Source organism: Phalacrocorax carbo, chromosome 9 (genome assembly GCF_963921805.1).
Source record: "Phalacrocorax carbo chromosome 9, bPhaCar2.1, whole genome shotgun sequence".
NCBI classification, from domain to species: Eukaryota; Metazoa; Chordata; class Aves; order Suliformes; family Phalacrocoracidae; genus Phalacrocorax; species Phalacrocorax carbo.
Genome location: NC_087521.1, coordinates 15,599,858 through 15,618,533, shown reverse-complemented (window position 1 = coordinate 15,618,533; position 18,676 = coordinate 15,599,858). Strand labels below are relative to the sequence as shown.

Here is an 18,676-nt window from a genome sequence, read left to right as displayed (position 1 = left end):
GAAAAAGGTAGAAGTAAATAGGGAGGGGGCATCTGGCATACTTACCTGTTAGCGTTATTAGCACTAGTTGTTTGACTTGTATATCTAGCAGAAGTTTGAGCTGGCTGTATTACTGTTTGGAATCTAACTCACTGTGCATGGAATATAGTGCTATATCACATAAAATTAATATGAATTAGATCTATTTTCCTTCAATTCAATTTTAGCATGTCATATTTTCTTAATTTTTCTGTTTACAATATCATCTTTGTAAGTGCTAGACTGTATATCATAGAAAGGAAAATGTAAAAAGCCCTTATGTTTCTTAAGAATAAGTACATTGTATTTTTAATGAGTAGAAATTAAATAAAATATATTGCATATTAAATTTGTGAACATATTTTCATTAGCAATGTAAAAAGGCTGTTGCGGCATGTAAAATGGTGGCATTTTCTTTGGTCTAGAGAAATTAATGCCCATCTGTGGTCAACATAACAAATTAAAATGTTTCCTTTCATTTTGAATAACCACTTTGTGGCCTATAATTAGGAAGTAATTTGTCTTTTTGCTTACCATCTACAGTACTCTATTTATTTATAAATTTTAGTTGTGTGTACTTCTAATAAAAACTACAAAAAACCCAAAAGAGAAGTACACTATTTACTCTTCTGTTTTTCGTAAAACATCTGATACTTGTACATGCATTTTAGATTGAGGATCTTCGTTCCCAACTTTTGAGAGCAGAAGACCGAGTAGAGTTGCAACATCAAATTTCACATGTTGCTACGCACCGCCAGAGCTGCCAGGATGTACAAGATGATGACAGGAGAATTAGAACAGGTACAACTCTCAAATTATGCACTGGACATCAGGAAATTAGTTAGTTAGCCTGGACGTTAGTTCTGTCTTTGAGTTTCAGTCTAATTCTTCTAGTGTTTCAACAAAAACATCCATTTAACGCCTCAGCTTGAAGTTAATAAGTACTGGCACCTGAATATTAACAAATAAATAGCAATGAGGGTTAAAATTTAGGAAGAAATACCATGATTTGCATGGTTAAAACAAATGAAATTTATTAGAGACAATTTTAGCAGAGTGGATAGTGTTTTTACAGAAGAAAAACTTCTGAAGTATTTTTAGTAATTTTTCTGAAATTTTACATTTCAGTCCATTTGCAGTTTAAATTCTGCCATCTTGAAAATCATAGTGAAGTCATCTATGTAGCTAGTTGATAAGACTAATGAATTTCTGGTAGAATTTTGAAGGGGTAACAAAATGTTCCAGAGAGGTTAAGGAAATTTTCCTGTATGATGCAGTCAGGGCTTCCATTTGCAGTATGTTAGAATTTTAGAGATGGAACAATTATATTTAGAAGAAAAATATTTTAAACAATTTCAAGATGTAATTGCATATTAAATTACCACTTTAGCAAGGTCTTCACTACATTGTTAGTTATCTGTATTAAACTTTTCAGACATAATCAGAAAGGCATTAGAGAAAGTCTATCTTTCTCCTTATTAACATAGAAATGTATTACTCAAGATAATAGAGGAATGGTGACTCCGAGTCCAGTGTCTCTGTGAATGTTTAATTGGTTTGGTTAATGACTTCTTTTTATATTTTCATACTTCAGCTACTAAGTTATCTTGGTTATTATAATAAGACTGTGACTCCCTGTTTTACTAATCTCATACAGGGCACTGGAAAATGGCTAGATTTTGTACATGTCTTAGCTTCAGAAATGTAACACAAAATAGTAATTTTAATAGTTTTTCTCCAGTCATGTTAATGTATCTGCTAAATGTGAATTTATTTGAAACGATATGCCTTTCATGTTAATGAAAGTGTATTTTAATTTTTCCGTTTGTTTTATAAGTATAAATCAAAACCGTTGTAAAAATATGAAGAAAACTGAAAATTTACTGGAGCTATTAAAATATACACATCTATTTATATAATTTATGCAGTTGTGTTTCTCCTTAGTGTTGTTTCTGTTTCTGCAAAGATGCATAGGAAGAATACAAATGGAGATTTTCTTTGCGTCTAGTTGTTGTTTATGACTAAATACCTTTGAATTTCTGGTTGAGGAAATTTACAGCTTACTCTCATCAAGAAATCTATTGTAGTTGTAGGATTCAGACATAAAATTCACAGATAGTGTGACCTCCAAATCAGGAAGTATTACTCTGGTGGGATAAAATCCTGGCCTTGAAGTTTGTGGCCAAGCTTAACTTACATCAGGCTTTCCCCATTGTTTCTTCCATTCTATTTTATTTTGTTCGTTGGTGTTTTTTTGTAGTTTTGGAGTTGTTTATCTTTGCTTTTTTTTTTCTTCCTTGGCAGGAGGGGAGAAGGGAAAACCCCCATAAAATGACTAGATAAACAGAAATACTGTCTCATTTAATAAAAGTTATGTTGTAGTACAGCTATTTTTCACAAGTCTTTGATCTGAAGAAATAGTTGTAGAATAGTCTCAAGCAGAGGAGAAAATTGCCAAAAGAGAAATGAGGAAAAAAGAATGTACCACAAGTTGGTGTTTCTACTGGGCCTGTTTTTCTGTTCTCACTATTTTATAGTAGCTGAAAGATATGAGAGAGAGAAGCAAGAACTGGAGAAACATATTTTAGAGCTTAAAGCAAAGCTCAGTCATAATGCTGTAATGTCAGAGGTAGAAGAACTGAGGAGATGCATAGAGCGTAAGGACAAGGAGAAAGCACAGCTTTTAATGCACATACAGGTAAGTTGTTTGTGGGGGTTTTCTGTTTGTTTGGTTTAAATTTCCCATATGTTTAAGGGAGGTGTTGTACCAGGTTAGGGAATAACCTTTAAAACTAAGAGTAACTCTTGTGCTCTTCATGATTTATTCTTTAAATAACTTTGAAGGGGGATCTGAGTTTGCAGAGGTTTGTCTCTTCCATCTTGATAATGAACCAAAAAAGGTGTTTGCTATTGCCCATGAATTCGTGGTTTGGATTACTTCTCTTTCCCATGTGCAAAGAAGAGGTGATCTGATTTTATCAGTAGTTACCATTAATAATGGTTTCTGGAATTACTTTTGTAAGTTAGCATTTACTTCCGTATTCCCTATTCCATCACACTTCAGAACTGAAGTTTAAACCAACTGGAATACCTTGTTCTATGACAGGGTGCAGTAGAGTAATAAAAATAGATCATAACTGCTCTTTTTTTAGCAATTAGATAATATAATTATTATACTAATAAGTATTAGCATTCTTGTTTATGGTAACCACATACTCTTTTCACAGAGAATCACTTTAAATAGTAACAGCAGTCTCTGAGACTGGAATTTTGGTTAGAAGACTTCTACCTTGAACACAAAATGAGATATAAGGAGACATAACCTTTTATTTAAGACAGGAGATTTCTGTATTTTTGGATCTTGTTTAGATTTGTCATTGGTAGTAATATCCTTGAACAGTAACTGTTTTCTACTGCCTTTCATGGCTGTCAAGAGAAATGAGGATATTTTCAAAACCCTATGTGGGATTTCAGTAGTCAAGTGCATAATATTTGTTGTACTTGTATTGGGGCATTTTGTGTTTTGTGTGTTTTTTTTTTCTAATGAATGTACTCTTCTTTCAAATGGTGTTGTATCACTTCAGAAATTCAAAAGTAGGAATTTTTTTGTCGTCTTAGATATACAGGACTATACTGTTCAGTTTACATCTGCTGCTGTTTTCCCTTGTTGACTTTGCTGCTGATTTAAATCAAACTAATACATCAAATTACACTTGGAAAAAGAAGTCTCACAATAAGTTTGTACATGCTTTATGAAAATCGGATATTGAACAGCTTTAAAAAAAAACACTAGAGTGCTTCTACAGAGGATAAGGCAAGCAGAACTCACTTGCTGATGCCCATCAGCATTTGTGTTCTATCTGGCCAATGCAACTCCAGCCTAACCCAAAACATGCTGGTTTCTCGTTTTGTGGCACTTGAGAAATTCCAGTTACTTTGGCAGAAGTTAATGGGATAAAAACCCATAGAAAATTAATTTTTTTGAACTTCTGCTTGTAGAACATGCTTTCTTGAGGATCAGAATGATTTTCTAATACTAATTTCCTGCTCTGTGAAAATACTGATGGAAGAATACTCAGCCGGCGTCATTGTCATTGCTCTGAGTTAGAAATCTTTGACTTCCCTGATTATCTCAACAGAAAACACTTTGTACTTCTTATCTGCTTCCCACTGCAATTCTCCTACACAGGCAGTAACAGGAAAATAGCTAGTATGTTTTTCTTTTAATGAGACATCAAGGAATGCAAGGATGTGAATTTCTAAACTTATGTACTAACAAAGCATTTTGTCAAGCTTGTTCTAACAGCTGCTCCTATCAGATAGTCCAATTCCCAGCTGGAAGTGACCAGTCATGTTTGACTTGAGTGTAGTTTATCTTTAGAGGGGAGGATGTAACTGCGCTTGCCTCTGGTATACATACGATATTAGAAATTTCTTTTGATTTAAATAAATGTCATTGTTTTCAACAATTTAAGTTGTGCTGTACTTTTAGTCCCTGACAGTTGCCATAAAATCACGATATGATGTAAAATGGAGAGAATGAAAAGATTATAATTGTATTCTTAAACTCATGTTTAGAAGTGAGTTCAATCTGAAATTAATTTTTAAATTTAGTAGAAACTTCTATTTCAGTTGCTGTAGTTTTACCTTAGGATGCTTACGTAAGATCTTGCAAATATATACAACTACCTTAAGTATATTTTTCTGCATGGAACCATATATATGTGGGGCTCTTATAGCTGACTATTATTGCTAAGGAATTAAACCAAGTCCAAAAATTATAAAGGTGCAATACTTCAGTTTCTCCATAACTGTTTTCAGACTCTTTTATGCCTGTGAAATTGTTTTCTAATTACTACTTATTCTAATTAGGTCGAAGCAGTCTTACAGTATTGTCCAGTAGAGCATAACAGCAGACAGCTTGTTTAAATATTTCAAATTTTCTGATGGACAGTTTTATTTGTTTTTTTAAGATTAGAATTCTTCAGTAATATCAGTCTTTCAGTCTAATGAAGACTGATGAAGATCTTACCCTCATTAAAATTAATTTTATGGCTTTTTCATCTTACAGAATCATGGAATCATTAAGGTTGGAAAAGATCTCTAAGATCATCAAGTCCAACTGTCAAACCAACGCTACCATATCTCCTAAACCATGCCCTGAAGTGCTATGTCACATGTTTTTTGAACCCCTCCAGGGGCAGCCTGATCCAATCCCTGACCACTCTTTCAGTACAGAAATTTTTCCTAATATCCAATCTAAACCTCCCCCGATGCAAACTGAGGCTGTTTCCTTTTGTCCTTTTATTAGTAACTTGGGAGAAGAGACCAACACCCACCTCACTACAACCTCTTTTCAGGTAGTTGGAGAGAGCATTAAGGTCTCCCCTCAGCCTCTTCTGCAGACTAAACAACCCCAGCTCCCTCAGCCGCTCCTCATCAAACTTGTTCTCCAGATCCTCCACCAACTTAGTTGCCCTTCTCTGGACACGCTCCAGGAACTCAATGTCCCTCTTGTACTGAGGGGCCCAAAACTGAACACAGTGCTCGAGGTGCGGCCTCACCAGTGCCGAGTACAGGGGCACGATCACTCCCCTGCTCCCGCTGGCCACACTATTCCTGGTACGAGCCAGGATGCTGTTGGCCGCCTTAGCCGCCTGAGCACACTGCTGGCTCATGTTCAGCTGGGTGTCAACCAACACCCCCAGATCCTTTTCTGCTGGGCATCTCTTCAGCCACTCTTCCCCAAGCCTGTAGCGTTGCATGGGGTTGTTGTGACCCAAGTGCAGAACCCGGCTTCATCTTCTAAAGCTTCTAAAGATGAAAACTGTTAGCCAATTATCATTATGTTAGCCAATTTAAATATCTGAAAATTAGTAAGTAACACTTTTCTGAATTTAAAGAGATATTCTTATAACAGAAATCATTACCTTTGCAGACCAGCCTGTATCACCATGTCAATGGAGTTCAAATGCTGAAACAGTGAAATAGGTAGCTCTGAAATGTATAGATGCTATTCACTTTGATAAAGTTTCTGTCTAAAATCAGATATCAACTTGGGAGGGGTGAAAGGTGTGTTAGCTGTACCTTATATTTTCAGTTCAGGCTTTAGATAAAATACGGAAGGAGGCATCAGTTTAACAAATTGATTTTGTGCAATATACCTTTTACTGAATGATTACACTTCTTGACAGACTGAATGTATGCATCTTCGATTATTCAATTTCAGAATTTATGCTTACATGAAAAATCTAAACCCTCTGAATTAATGGTTCTTGATGGTTAGATACAATATGATTGTGCAATGGTTTTTGGCAAGAGATACAGATCAGATTGTGGTGAATAATATTTGAGCTCTGCATTCAGGAAAAAGTAGTAAGAAATAATTAGGTGCACGGTTTGGATAGCAGTGTTGAAAACAGTATCAATGACAAGCAGTATGGTTACACAGCATCAGAATCTGGCAACTGCACTGCTGAGATACAGGGCAGAAAAAGAGGGAGAAAAATACATATAAATCTACTTTAGGTGACTAATGTAATTAGCGTGGCTTTCTGTATTCTTATCAGTATAAAAAGTTTGCACATAATTGATATAGGGCATTAGTTCTGCAAATTGTAGCAAATGAGTGATCCTCACTTGCATTTTAAACGTCCATGAAAGTTTTAAGTAATGTTGTGCTGAATACACTGTTTTCTGTACCTAGAATGAATTTTGTTTTGGAGTTTGTGGTGATTTTATTCTTAAATTAGTTGTTGAAAATGCAGGTCACCAAGTATTGTATGTATAGTCAAGCTAGGGACTAGAAGTCCAAGTACATGAGTTGCCAGAATGGTGGCAGTGTCACATGTTTAATGCTTGTGGTGGCTAGTTTGCACTTCAGATAATTAACTAGGCTCTAACAAAATGTTGGCCACTTTCTCTGCCTCCAGTTTCTTATGAAAGTTGAAAGCTAGATACACATTAGGATGTTGGATATGTAGAAAACTAGATGCACAAGTATTTTACTTGAGGTAAAGGTTGCGTCTTTTTTTGAGTTTGTTAATCACCTCTGTTCTGTGTCATCTCTAGCCAGAGCCTGTCAATTGAAACGTCTGTGGTGGTGTTGCAGTCTGAGCGCTGGTACAAACTTTAATCGGTTTTGAAAAAATTACTTGCATTCTGATCTCTAAAGCATTAATATGCTGTACCCCAGAATTTAATAACTAATCTTAATGACATTTTTAAGTGTTCTATGAATGTAATTATCTTTTATAAAAATATTAAAGCCAGAAAGAGTATTTGATGCTATGTTGAGATGAGTATTCTACTACCTTCCCCCTTGGTTCTCTTAACAGTGGAACTATGAAAATGCAGCAATAAAATTAATCAGTTTAGAAAAATTGGGGCCCAGAATTACCTTGTGTAAAGACTGAGAAGAAACAATGTACCACAGCCAGGATTTTCTATAGTAACCACAATGCAAAACATGCTAACAGTTGCTGTACAGTATATACAATACCTTTTAAAAACAAACTGTTTTGAATATCCTGGGTTGCTTCTGTCAGGAGAACCTCCATACTGTTGTAACGTATGCTGCTGAATATGGCCATGCTTCTGTTGCATCCAGAGAACTTAACGAGTTCCCTGGGTGACTGACCTTCAGCCACAAAAGACAACAGATGCTCCTTGGAATCTGGAGTCTTAATCTATAAAGGTGGGATTTCTCATCTTCATAATTTTTTTTTTTGAATCATAGATGTTTAGCAGTTCGCTACTTGGAAGAGAAACTCAGGTGTCCAAGGAAGGTGATTTTTTTTTTCCTCTTTTTCTAGTAAGTCTAGCCTCCTAACATATATTTCTTGTCCTTTCTCTTAGATTCCTACTCTTGCTTACTACAGTCACAACTGAGGCAGATAAAATTGGATGAATGTTTCCAAAAAAGAAAAACCAAACAACCCCCACCCCATCTCTATGTTCCTGTCTTGTAGAAATCCTTAAAATAATTATATTCTGCATTTACCTAGAAGGATAATTCCAGGATAGGAATGTGAAAATTAGGGTATATTCTGCAAGTTCTGAAGTAAGCATTACTCTGCCATAATAAAAAGGCAGCCTGCAAAGCTCAGGAGACACCCATATCTGGTGGAACCCCTGTCAGTATGTGCACCAACATGGTTGTGACATTGAGCTTGTTGTCCAGACTTCAGTAATACAGAACTGAAGAGGATATCTTCAAGCATGTTCCATTAGACATCGGCCTGCTGACAACTTTAAGCTCTAAGTTTAAACAGTTTCCCAAAACAAAAATGGAGACTGAGATCTTCGATAATTCCAAATTCTCTAGCACTAACAGGGCTCTGGGCACTGTGAATGTAAACAGATGCAGAAGCTGGATTAAGGTGTAGTCTGTGGAAAGGACTGATGTTTCTCTTTGACCAGTTCCTTCAAATCCCACAACTCTTGAGGGTGAGAACCAACTTATCTGTGTTGTGTTCGGTTTTTCATTTGTCTTTTAATGGCACTTTCTTTATCTTCTGTATGCTGTGACATCCTAATGAAGGGCAACTCCTTTCCCACAGGTAACACAGTATTTCACCCTCAATGGTAATGGAGGAAAAAAAACAATAAAAAACAACAAAAAACCCCAAAGAGACCAGCCTCCCAAACAAACTAACAACAACAACAAAAAAAAATCACAAAACCCCTGTGGTACAACACTTCATTATGATACCAGAATAGGTCCTCACAGTGTCTGACCCAGCCTCTACCTGAATTTCAGCCTATGCTGAACTTGTATTCAGTACTGCTCTGGCCACAGCTACAGTAGAATGTGCATGAAAACAGCTCTGCAAAGAAAACAGTCAATCTATGTGCCTTACATTAATGAGAATATTTTATGAGGTATTGTCTGCATGCATATTTAATGCCCATTGCAGCTGAGGTTCTGTGGCTGAGAGTAGAATGAGGCTGAAGGGAAACATCCTACAGATGTCTCTGTACAAATGACATAAAACATGATGGAGAAATAGGGGTACCTACTTACTCCAGGTGTTGTTATTTTAATGTTCAAGACTGACCATATGTGCATCCAGAGTAGGATGCAGATATAAAAATTATCTGCAAGACACTTCATTTTAAGAAAAAACAGACGGCCTTCAAGGCTGAAGGTCTTGACAAGCTTACGAATAATAGGCACATGGTATTTACTTTATAAAATATTATATATTAAATCTAATGTTTTTTGAAAATATGCTAAAATGGAAGATATGATGCTATGCATCTAGCTTAATTATCAGTTATTTTTAGTCGTAAAGATTGTTTGGAAAATTAAAATCTTCAGTTTATATGGTCATCATTATGAAATGAAACTGCAAGATCATACTTTCACAGCCCACCACTGCCAAGCACAATGTTCTTCCAATGACAACAGTAATTTGCATAATTATTTCTTACTATCAAAACAATCCTAATTATCATAAGATCAAAATTAGGCATTAAAAGTATACAGTAGTCTTAACTTGCTTAATGGAGTTTTGTGTTTTGTTAACTATTTACTATATGCTGATAGTACAGTTCCACAAAAACTAGTAATCAGTCATTTTCTGAGCAGTGTTTGCCTGAAAAAGGGGTATCATATTCAGCAAGGTATGCTCTACTGACCCTGTTGATTGTTATTTCCAATCATTAATGAAAACTGTGTCCTTTAAGATGGTTCTGTTGACCTCTAGATGTTCATTTTTGTAAAGGCTTGCTTCAAATCGACACAGTGACATGTGTGCAGGCAGGTAATGACAAATGGCAGAGATTACTTGCCTGTAACTGTTCTGTTAGAAATGTTATTTTAAAAATGATAAACAGTCATCCTACTTTTTTCACAGGATGCCTAGAAATTGGGATTTTGTGTTGGGATTTTCCAAGGAACCAAAAAGCAGGACCATAGTCTTGGTTTTTATAGACACTTAAGCTCTGTACGTGGACAGTGAGATTTGAGGTGCGCTGCTACAGATACTGAAGCAAAAAAAACCCCCAACAAACCAAAATCTAACAAGTAGTGCTTGTGTATGCCCCTTCCCCTTGTGTGAATGTATGTATATGCCATACCTGGAAAGAGGCTTGCTTTCTGGAAAACTTATCCCTCTGCGTATAGATGGGAAATATAAATTCATACCAAATTTTTTACTTCCTTATTTTTAAGACAGCCCATGTCTGAAAAGTTGCTTATTTAATGTTCTAAATAACAGTATGGCAAACCCTTATAGATCAGACAATTTTGACAACTGCATACATATTAACATATGTGTTTATCCTATGGCAAAATAGGTATTCAAAAGTACAGGTACATTTGGGACCCCTGTTATAATATAAAAACAAAGAGTGTAGAGACCCACCATTTCTCTGTCCCCTTGCTTTACACGGAAAGTTGCCTAAAATGTTGATTATCTATGCTGCTGTTTTCCAGCTGACTTCAACTGTTTTGCTTGCTTAACTTTTTAAAGTAAAGGGCAAACTATTTGCAAAGATCTATTTTCTTTTCAGAAACTGTAAAAATAAAGCATTAAAATTCACACTATAATAGTACATCCATGTCAAAGGTCATTTTTCCTCCTCGTGCAAATAGCTCGTCTTGATAAATTAGTTGTGCTTCAAGATAAACATCTAAAGTGTTTCAATATTTTTTTATTTTACTGTAAATCAATAAATTAGAGATGAAGATTTGCTTCTACACAGTGAAATGAATGTTTACAATTAATTGAACATTGTTTTCTGTGTTTGAGCTTAGACTCATATTTCATTAAAAAGTCTGTGGGAACAGTAGTTGTATTAATGAAGTGTGTTCTCTGTGGAAATTCTAGATAAATAACCATTTTTTAATGATGTGGAATTGGATAGTACATCAATTTAGGCTGACATCCTCTATGGTTACTCCAGAAAGAAATGAAATGAGAAGTGGTAATAGTATGTATAATCACATGACTAAGAAGAAATGGTGACCCATTTTATAAAAATCTATGGAAGGCTAAATGGAATGTCTGACTGTATTTTATTGGGCTATTTGTAACTTCTGGTACAGCCAGAATTTAAATCCTTACTTTAAAGAAATATTGTAATTGCTGTTTTCACTTGAAATTAAGCTCCTTTGGAAAATTTTGCTAATTGTAGCTTGTGAGGGTTTTTTGGTTGGTTGTTTTGTCTTATGATTCAAGACTTTTTGCAAGGTTGGGCCAGGTCATTTTGGCTGATGAACTTGAAATGCATGTTTAAACAATAGTGAAGCAGAATATACATTAGAGAAAAAAAACACATATGGAACTGTAAATCTAGAAAGACTTTCCTGTTTTCATTTTGCCACCTGTGAAGATTTACTGCTGACTGTTTTATTATCATGCTGACTATTGTTTTATTATCTGTATCTTAGTTGTGTCTAAAGCAGGAATATTCATCCTACAGGTGAGCAACGTCATGGGTACAAGTAGCAAGTTGGACTGATTGTTTTCTTGACAGTGTCAGTCCATTCCTGTCTGTATTTTCAGGCAGTACCACGGTCTGTCACGTTCGGGTGCGCACGTGCAGTCTTTCCAGGACAGCAAATTATATCCTGAGAAGGCTGGTACAATTCACTGTCTCCCAGGAAGTAATGGCCAGGTTTGGAGGGGAGAGAAAGAGGGAAAACAAAACAAAAAACAAAAAAAACCCCCAAACAAAACAAAAAACAAAACCAGCCACAAAAGAAAACCCAATCAACAAATCCAAGTCACTGCCCCACCATGCCCCTAACTGTGTGGAAGGACTTTTGTCTCAAGAGTTGTTCTATGTACATTTCTAAAATCACTTATTCTTTCCTAGGCAAAGTATTTTTCCCTTGTCCCTTCTGAATTACACACTATTTCAGACTACATCTCCAATTTGTTTCAGTTGTTCTGAAATCTAATCCTCTTCTCTATAGTTTTTCCATCTCTTGAAGCTTGATAATATCTTTGACTGCAGAGCAGGCCTATTAAATTCATCTAAGTCATTAATGAAAATATTGAATGGTATGAAAGCAGTCTAAATAGGCCTGAAATACAGAAAACTGATGTGAAATTCTACATGATGATCTTAATAAAACTCAGTTTTGCTTGTGAAGCTTCAATAACTTGTTTCTGAATATGCCCTTGTAGAAGGTATACAGAAAACATTTCTCCTGACCTGCTTATGAGACTGTCCTGAGAAATATCATCAGACTCAAGATAGGCAGTGCTTGTTACTTTTAAAATGTATGGTTTCAATTTCATTCAGTATTGAAAGGTCAAATAATATCAGCTCTAACATGCTTGCTACATTTTCAAGCATCTTTGCACTTTGTTCTGGAAACATCTACCAAGCTGCTCTTATTCTCTTTATATTTGCCAGTGCTTTCCAAAATACCCTTATTCAGCATGTTGCTTCCATAAAAGCAACCAGCATAAAACTGTTAACAACTAGGTTATGTACTGTAGATTACTTTGTTGTGGTGAATGCTAGTCTTTCCTTGCCAATTTTCATTTTCATCTCATCTCATTACATCTTACTACTTGCTTTATTCCATATTTGTCTAGTGTGTAAGATCTGAGCATCATTGTCAAAGATTCCTTCTCAAATTTAAAATATAAATATTAACAAGAACAACCAGAAGTGGAACAAATGCAGAAAATATGGGATAGAGTAGCCATATATTTTATGTCTTGTGTTGAATTTCTTTACCATTGCAGAGGGGGAGATTTTGTGGGTTAACAGGGCTTTCCCTGGTAGTTAAGGAGATCTTGTATGCTATTCATGTTTTAGATAGAAATGTGATTTAATATTGCTGTATGTTATTTGATAAGGTTTCATATTGTGTATCTCGAGTTTGAATTTTCATATTTTGCTGTGATGATTCTAGGTGTTAACATCTGACCTGGAAAACAGGGAGAAGCAGCAGGAAAAAATGCTGGACCAGCTAAAGGAGATACAGAGTTGCTACAAGGCTTGTGAGAATGGACGTAGACAAACTGAACTCCAGTCTGCTGAGCTAGCTCAACAGGTTGAAGAGAGTACCAAGGAAGCAGAACGGTACCTGACTGAATTCAAGCATTCAGAGGCACTCAGGCTGGAGACCGAGAAAAAAAGAGAAGATTTGAAGGTCAGAGCACAGGAAACAATCCGCCAATGGAAGTTAAAATGTAAGAAGCTGGATTGTGAGGTTGAAAAACAAAATGAAACTATCAACCAACTGATGGACAAGAACAGTCAGGTAAGATTGGGGTTTTTTTGTACCCTTTTCATTTGTTTTAGAAATGAAGATAAGGAGTTTACTTAAGTAACTCATGACTTAAACCACTTTCTGCCTTAAGTTCTGGCCCAAATTATCTGGTGAACTACAAACAGCTAATAGGTGGCAATATTTTTTTAGCTCTTATGGAGTTCCACATTCTCCTCTTTACGCGGTATTTATTCCAGTTTCTTCACTTAATCAAAGCTTTGTTCTTGTAAAGAAGAAAGTTTCTTTGACTGTTGCTTTTACTTTATCTTTTCAATTGACAGTTACCATAGCTTATTTCTAGTTAATATTTAAGGAAATAATATGTTGGTTTTTTGTAAAAAATTTTTAATCCCATTAATTACCCCTGTTCAAGTTATGCATTGTGTCATGTAGTGGACAGTGGTCACATCTTTAAAAGTAGGTGTTTACCTTCACAGTGTATGTCAGATTGCTTACAGACCGTAACACTATACGAACTTTGGCACAACTAGCGTATTTTTAATGCCATTCTGTATCTAAGCTTTTATCAGCCTCTAGGATTAGTAATGACATGTTTTATTGACAATAAAAACTACAGGTTCTGAAATATCACAAGGACTGCAGCTCAGTTTGGATTTGATATTTGGAGGCAGAAAAGTAGATATTTCTTATTTGAGAATGTGCAGAGATTTTGGCAAAATCTTGAGATTTTAGCAAAAAAAGGCACTCTTACCTCCATTTGGGATTAACAGTAGATATGCTGCTAACACCTACCATGCAGTTCCTAGGTTTTTCCATTCATATGGGTAGAGAGTCTGTGTTCCTTTTTTTTTTACTTCTTTTTTTTTCCCCAATGCTTTTCATATATGTTCTGTTTCAGCTTCTTCCTTATATTTTTCAGAACTTTTTATTTGAAAAAAATCTATATGAGAGCAACGAAGGACTTCATCTTCAAAATAAAACATCTTTGTCCTTTTCATTTGCCTTTGTTTAGTGTGGCAAGTCACTCATTCCTCTCTTCCTAGTCTTACAAAGTTTCTCAGGAAAAAACAGCGGGTATGGGTTTTCTGTTGTGTGGTGTGGTTTTTGGTAGTTTTTAGAATTTTATTATTCTTATATTTTTTTGTGGGTCCTTTGGGTTGGTGGGTTTTTTGATTTGTCTGGGTTTGGGTTTTTTTATTATTATTATTTAGCAGACATCCCTGACTTTTTCTAGTCCTGACACTGCTTTAAAGATGTGCACTCGCATCAATGCTGATTATCCCATCTTGGAATAGTAGTAGAAACCATCATTCTGGTAGTAATGACTCTGTGGGTCTTTGTATTTTCCAGTGGCTGAGTCAAAAGGTGCCTGCTTCTATAGTGGTCGGTATAGTGCTAAGCTTCATGCTTTGAGCTTTTATCTTAACTTCCATGCTCTGCTGGTGCAGTCTATCATATTGCGTGGCCTACTGCTGTTTTTATAGAGCTTCCCTCACCTCTTTTCTGTTATTTTCTAGTGTCATGCATCCAGTTTAGGTTACTGAATTTGATGGGCTTGGGATGACTCCATGCCATCCTCTGCTTTGTCCTGCTCAAAGATTGTGGTTTTCAAGGGGTATGTGGTGTGAAGTATGGGATGTCTGTATTCATCCGGTGATGTTCCTGATCCAGTAACTTGTTCTGAGGCTGGTACATGAATGTATGAGCATGGTCAAAGCACAGGAGAAGCCACAATGAGGCTGGTACTGAGTTGAAATGAATAAACTCTAGCAGATCTAAGCTGTGATTATTGGGGTTGCTGTTTCTCTCCTGAACTCCCTAGCATATTTCTTCTTATTATTCCCTCTATCCATGCTCCAACAATTCATTCCGTGGTAATCTTGTCATGTTGGTTAGCCCTAGCATTTGTCTGAGGTAATAAGGTTCGCAAACATTTAAGTAGCTGGTCATCTCCTGCCTAGGTAAATGGAGGTGTTAAGGAAAGGAATAAAACCTGAATCACTTAGAAGTCATATGTCTCTCATAAATAGACAAATGAGAAGCAAAAAGTAGAAGAGAGTGAGTTGTTAATAACAAGCAGGAGGAGCTCCAAAAGGCTGCAAAATCACTGTTCGTGTAAATGCATGGACAGATCTTTGTAATGGCAACTGGTAATGCTGTCCATGTTGAAGTTTTCTTTGTTACATAAAACTCCTTGCCATGGATTTTTACCTCTTTTTCTGTGAAATGCATAAAAATGCTAAATGCATTCACTTTGGTTTAAGCTCTATTTAAGAAATGCTGCCAGGATTTGTTACTATTTTTGAAACCATCAGCATCTTGCCAACAAGTTTGAGGTGTCACTCCTGAAGAGAATCTCTTTATTGCAGGGTATGTAATAGAAAATAAACTGTGTTGTTGAGGAGAAGAAAAAAATATGAACAATATTTCGTGTTCTCAATACAAAGTTGTAGACCATTTCCATATGGGGATATAATCAGTCTAGATGTAGCATTTGTGATAAGCTTCAAGGAACTACATGAACATAATTTAACCAGCTTTGAAATATACAGTCAATTAATATCTGAGACAAAACTCTGTAAAAATAAATTATAAAGAAAAAGGAGAAATGGCAGTCTGCTGTCTTTGTTTTTCTGCTGTAAGACTTCAAAGAGTTGATGGCAGATTTTCAAAATTGGATTACAGTCATGGCTTGCAATTTTATGAGATGTTCCAAATTATTTGCAGCCAATGGGTGGCATATAGAAAAAATGTTTAGGTTTCATTCTTTCAGAGTAATTTGCGTAATTTCGTTAAAGTCTTGCCTGTGTGGTTATCCTTGATATTGGTTGACAGTGGAATCTCTAACGTCTTCTCTTTTGGAATGTATTTTGTTCTAAGTATGGAATGTAGATAACAAATACACTCAAGGCAAGTTATTTACATGTTTTTATTTTTAAATTCTACTGTTTGGTGTGGGTTGGTTTTTTTTTTTTGTTGCTTTGTTTTGTGGGTCTTTTTGGTGTGGTTCGTTCCTCCCCCCCCCCCCCCAATTAGCCAAATCATGCAGCTGGAGTTGCAAGACAGTTGTAGGAAGGTTGAAATACTAGTATTTTTTCAGAAAAAAACCGATGATGGTCATTACCTCATGTCCTTGATCTATTATTTTTGTATTGTTTTGTGTTGCTTATTCTTGATGTAATTACAAATTGTTTTCTTCTTTCTAACCTGCACACTGTCACCCTTAATTGCCTTTTGGTTCAGGGTTATTTCAAATGATTTTGCTATATCTATAAGAAACGTGTAATGTTTGTGGAATTAGTGGAAATAGTCAGTAAAATTCAGTATAAAATTCACTTAAGTCAGTGTAAAGAATCCAGTAGTTTGTAATACATCAGGAAAATCTCATGTTGTCCCTTTATCATTCTTTTTACCTGTAGTTAGAAGTTGTGTGACTTATGCTAGATGTACTGTAAATTCATTCTTATTTTAAACAGAATGCTAAAAAAATGTAAACTATAACTTGAGATAAGTAAGAAATAGGAATGGTGTGTGTAACATGAGTTTAATGTAATGTGGTATTTAGTAACACACTTGTACTTGCAATGCAATTTTTTCCTGTCATTTAGTGCATTTCTAGGATTTTTTTTTTAACCTGAAATGTATCGCTGCTGAAAAAAAACCCCTAACCCTTAAGCTTGTTAGGAAAACAGTAGAATTTTTCTTAAATGTGGTTTGGGTTTTTTGTATTGTGTTTGTGTGCACGCGTGTGTGTGTGTGTGTTTGTATTTTATTTCATTATTTTATTTTATTTTGAAGATGAAGTCTTCATTTCTTGTCTTTGATCCATGAGTGAACCAGGCTTTTAACTGCTATTCATTCATCTACTGTGGGCAGTTTCAAAAATAATTTAAAGCTGATGTACTTCCTATGTCCTGTTTTAGAAAAGAAGCAAAACAAGTCAGTCTATGAAATGGACCTATAGGTAAGGTGTGTGTGACCAGTAGTCCTCCTTGTATTCTGCTGCTGCTTATTGCCTCATTTCCTCCATCTTGCTGTTTGGAGGAACTAGCGAAGAAACCCATCTTGGTCTGCAAAGAGGGTGAGAAAAGCAGGGGATTAAACATGGCTATCCCTGCTTAGAAGACTAGATCATTTAAGGACAAGTATACTTTTGCGATCGTAAATATTCCACGTCTAAATTTAAAGAAACACTGAATACATTTGAACTGAGTTCATAACAAGCAAAAATTTTGTATTTTCGCAGAACAAAGTGGATGTCTAAGGACATGCATCCATCAATTTTCTTTAGTTACTTTAGGACACACTGGATTTCTTTTTCTTCTTTACTAGGCCCTCAAAGAAAAGGATGATCTCAGAAGTCAACTTCTCTCCGCTATACACCAAATAGAAAACCTTCGGAAAGAGCTGAATGATGTGCTTACAAAGAGAGCCCAGCAGGAAGAACTCCTCCACTGCAAAGAGGTAAAACTGAATGAAATGAAGTCTCACCAGGAATCTCTTGAAGAAGAGATGAAAGAAGTTAAAAGTACAGTAAATAAACTGGAGAATGAGTTAAAAAAGCAAGTCTTTCTACAAAGTCAAATGCAAGCTGAAAAGGAGCACTTGGAGACAGAACTGGCAACTAGTAACTTGATCCATAAAAAAGACCAAGAAAGACTCTTAGAAATGCAAGCAGATGTAAAAAACTTAAGTTCTGTACGTGTGGAACTAACAAACAGAATAGCAGAAGATGAGAAAGTCAAAAAGGAATTACATAAGAGCCTCTCAGATCTCCAGAAACAGCAGGAATCCAAGCATGAAGAGATAACTTCAGCTAACAGACAGCTGAAGATGGAAAGAGAAGTTCACCAACAGGAGCTGGCAGATCTTAGATCAGAGTTGCAAAATGTTAAAATCAAACATGAACAAAATGCTGAAGAGCTCATGAAACTCCTTAAACAAGAAAAGGATGATGCAGAGGCTCAGATTAGAATGCTAAAGGTACTTATTCTGAAGAATTCCAATGTCAGACTTCCACACACACCCCCACCCCCAATGGAGTGATGAAGGTTATAAAGCATGGGCTTTAAAAGATTTAACGCACATTTTATTGCAGGCCATAAAAGTTTAAAGTTTGGGTAAAAAGATGTAAGTTTTAGGTCAAAAGCTTTTCTGAGTTCAAAAGAAGTGAAATAGCATGTCTGTGATGAGAACAGAGGGAGATATATGAGGCTGTAGTGCATTAATATGATTTGATCCTTTCTTCAGCTGTTATTTTTACAATTACTGTCACGGCCCTATTAAAGAACTTGCAGTATTTCAGGGTTTCTGCATTTTTATAACTGTTTAAATTGTGTGATGCAGAAATACTGTCATTTAATCTGGAAACACTTCCAGAATGTGAATAGGGATAATGAATAACATTTGTTAAGGTTAATTTTGATCTATTTCAAAAGTGTTTAGAATTTCTAATTT

The 18,676-nt window shown here is 35.6% G+C and overlaps 1 protein-coding gene across 8 annotated transcripts in view; it reads left to right on the top strand.

Moving 5' to 3' along the window:
- Positions 1 to 18,676, top strand: part of CEP128 (centrosomal protein 128) — a 143,639-nt gene that overhangs the window by 34,616 nt on the left and 90,347 nt on the right. For 7 of the 8 annotated variants that reach the window (XM_064460506.1, XM_064460504.1, XM_064460503.1 and 4 more), the window contains 4 exons: positions 690 to 819; positions 2,556 to 2,716; positions 12,899 to 13,249; positions 17,552 to 18,202. In XM_064460506.1, the coding sequence (XP_064316576.1) occupies positions 690 to 819; positions 2,556 to 2,716; positions 12,899 to 13,249; positions 17,552 to 18,202 (1,293 nt within the window). The remainder of the gene's footprint in view (positions 1 to 689; positions 820 to 2,555; positions 2,717 to 12,898; positions 13,250 to 17,551; positions 18,203 to 18,676) is intronic. The other variant, XM_064460507.1, reaches the window with a different exon arrangement.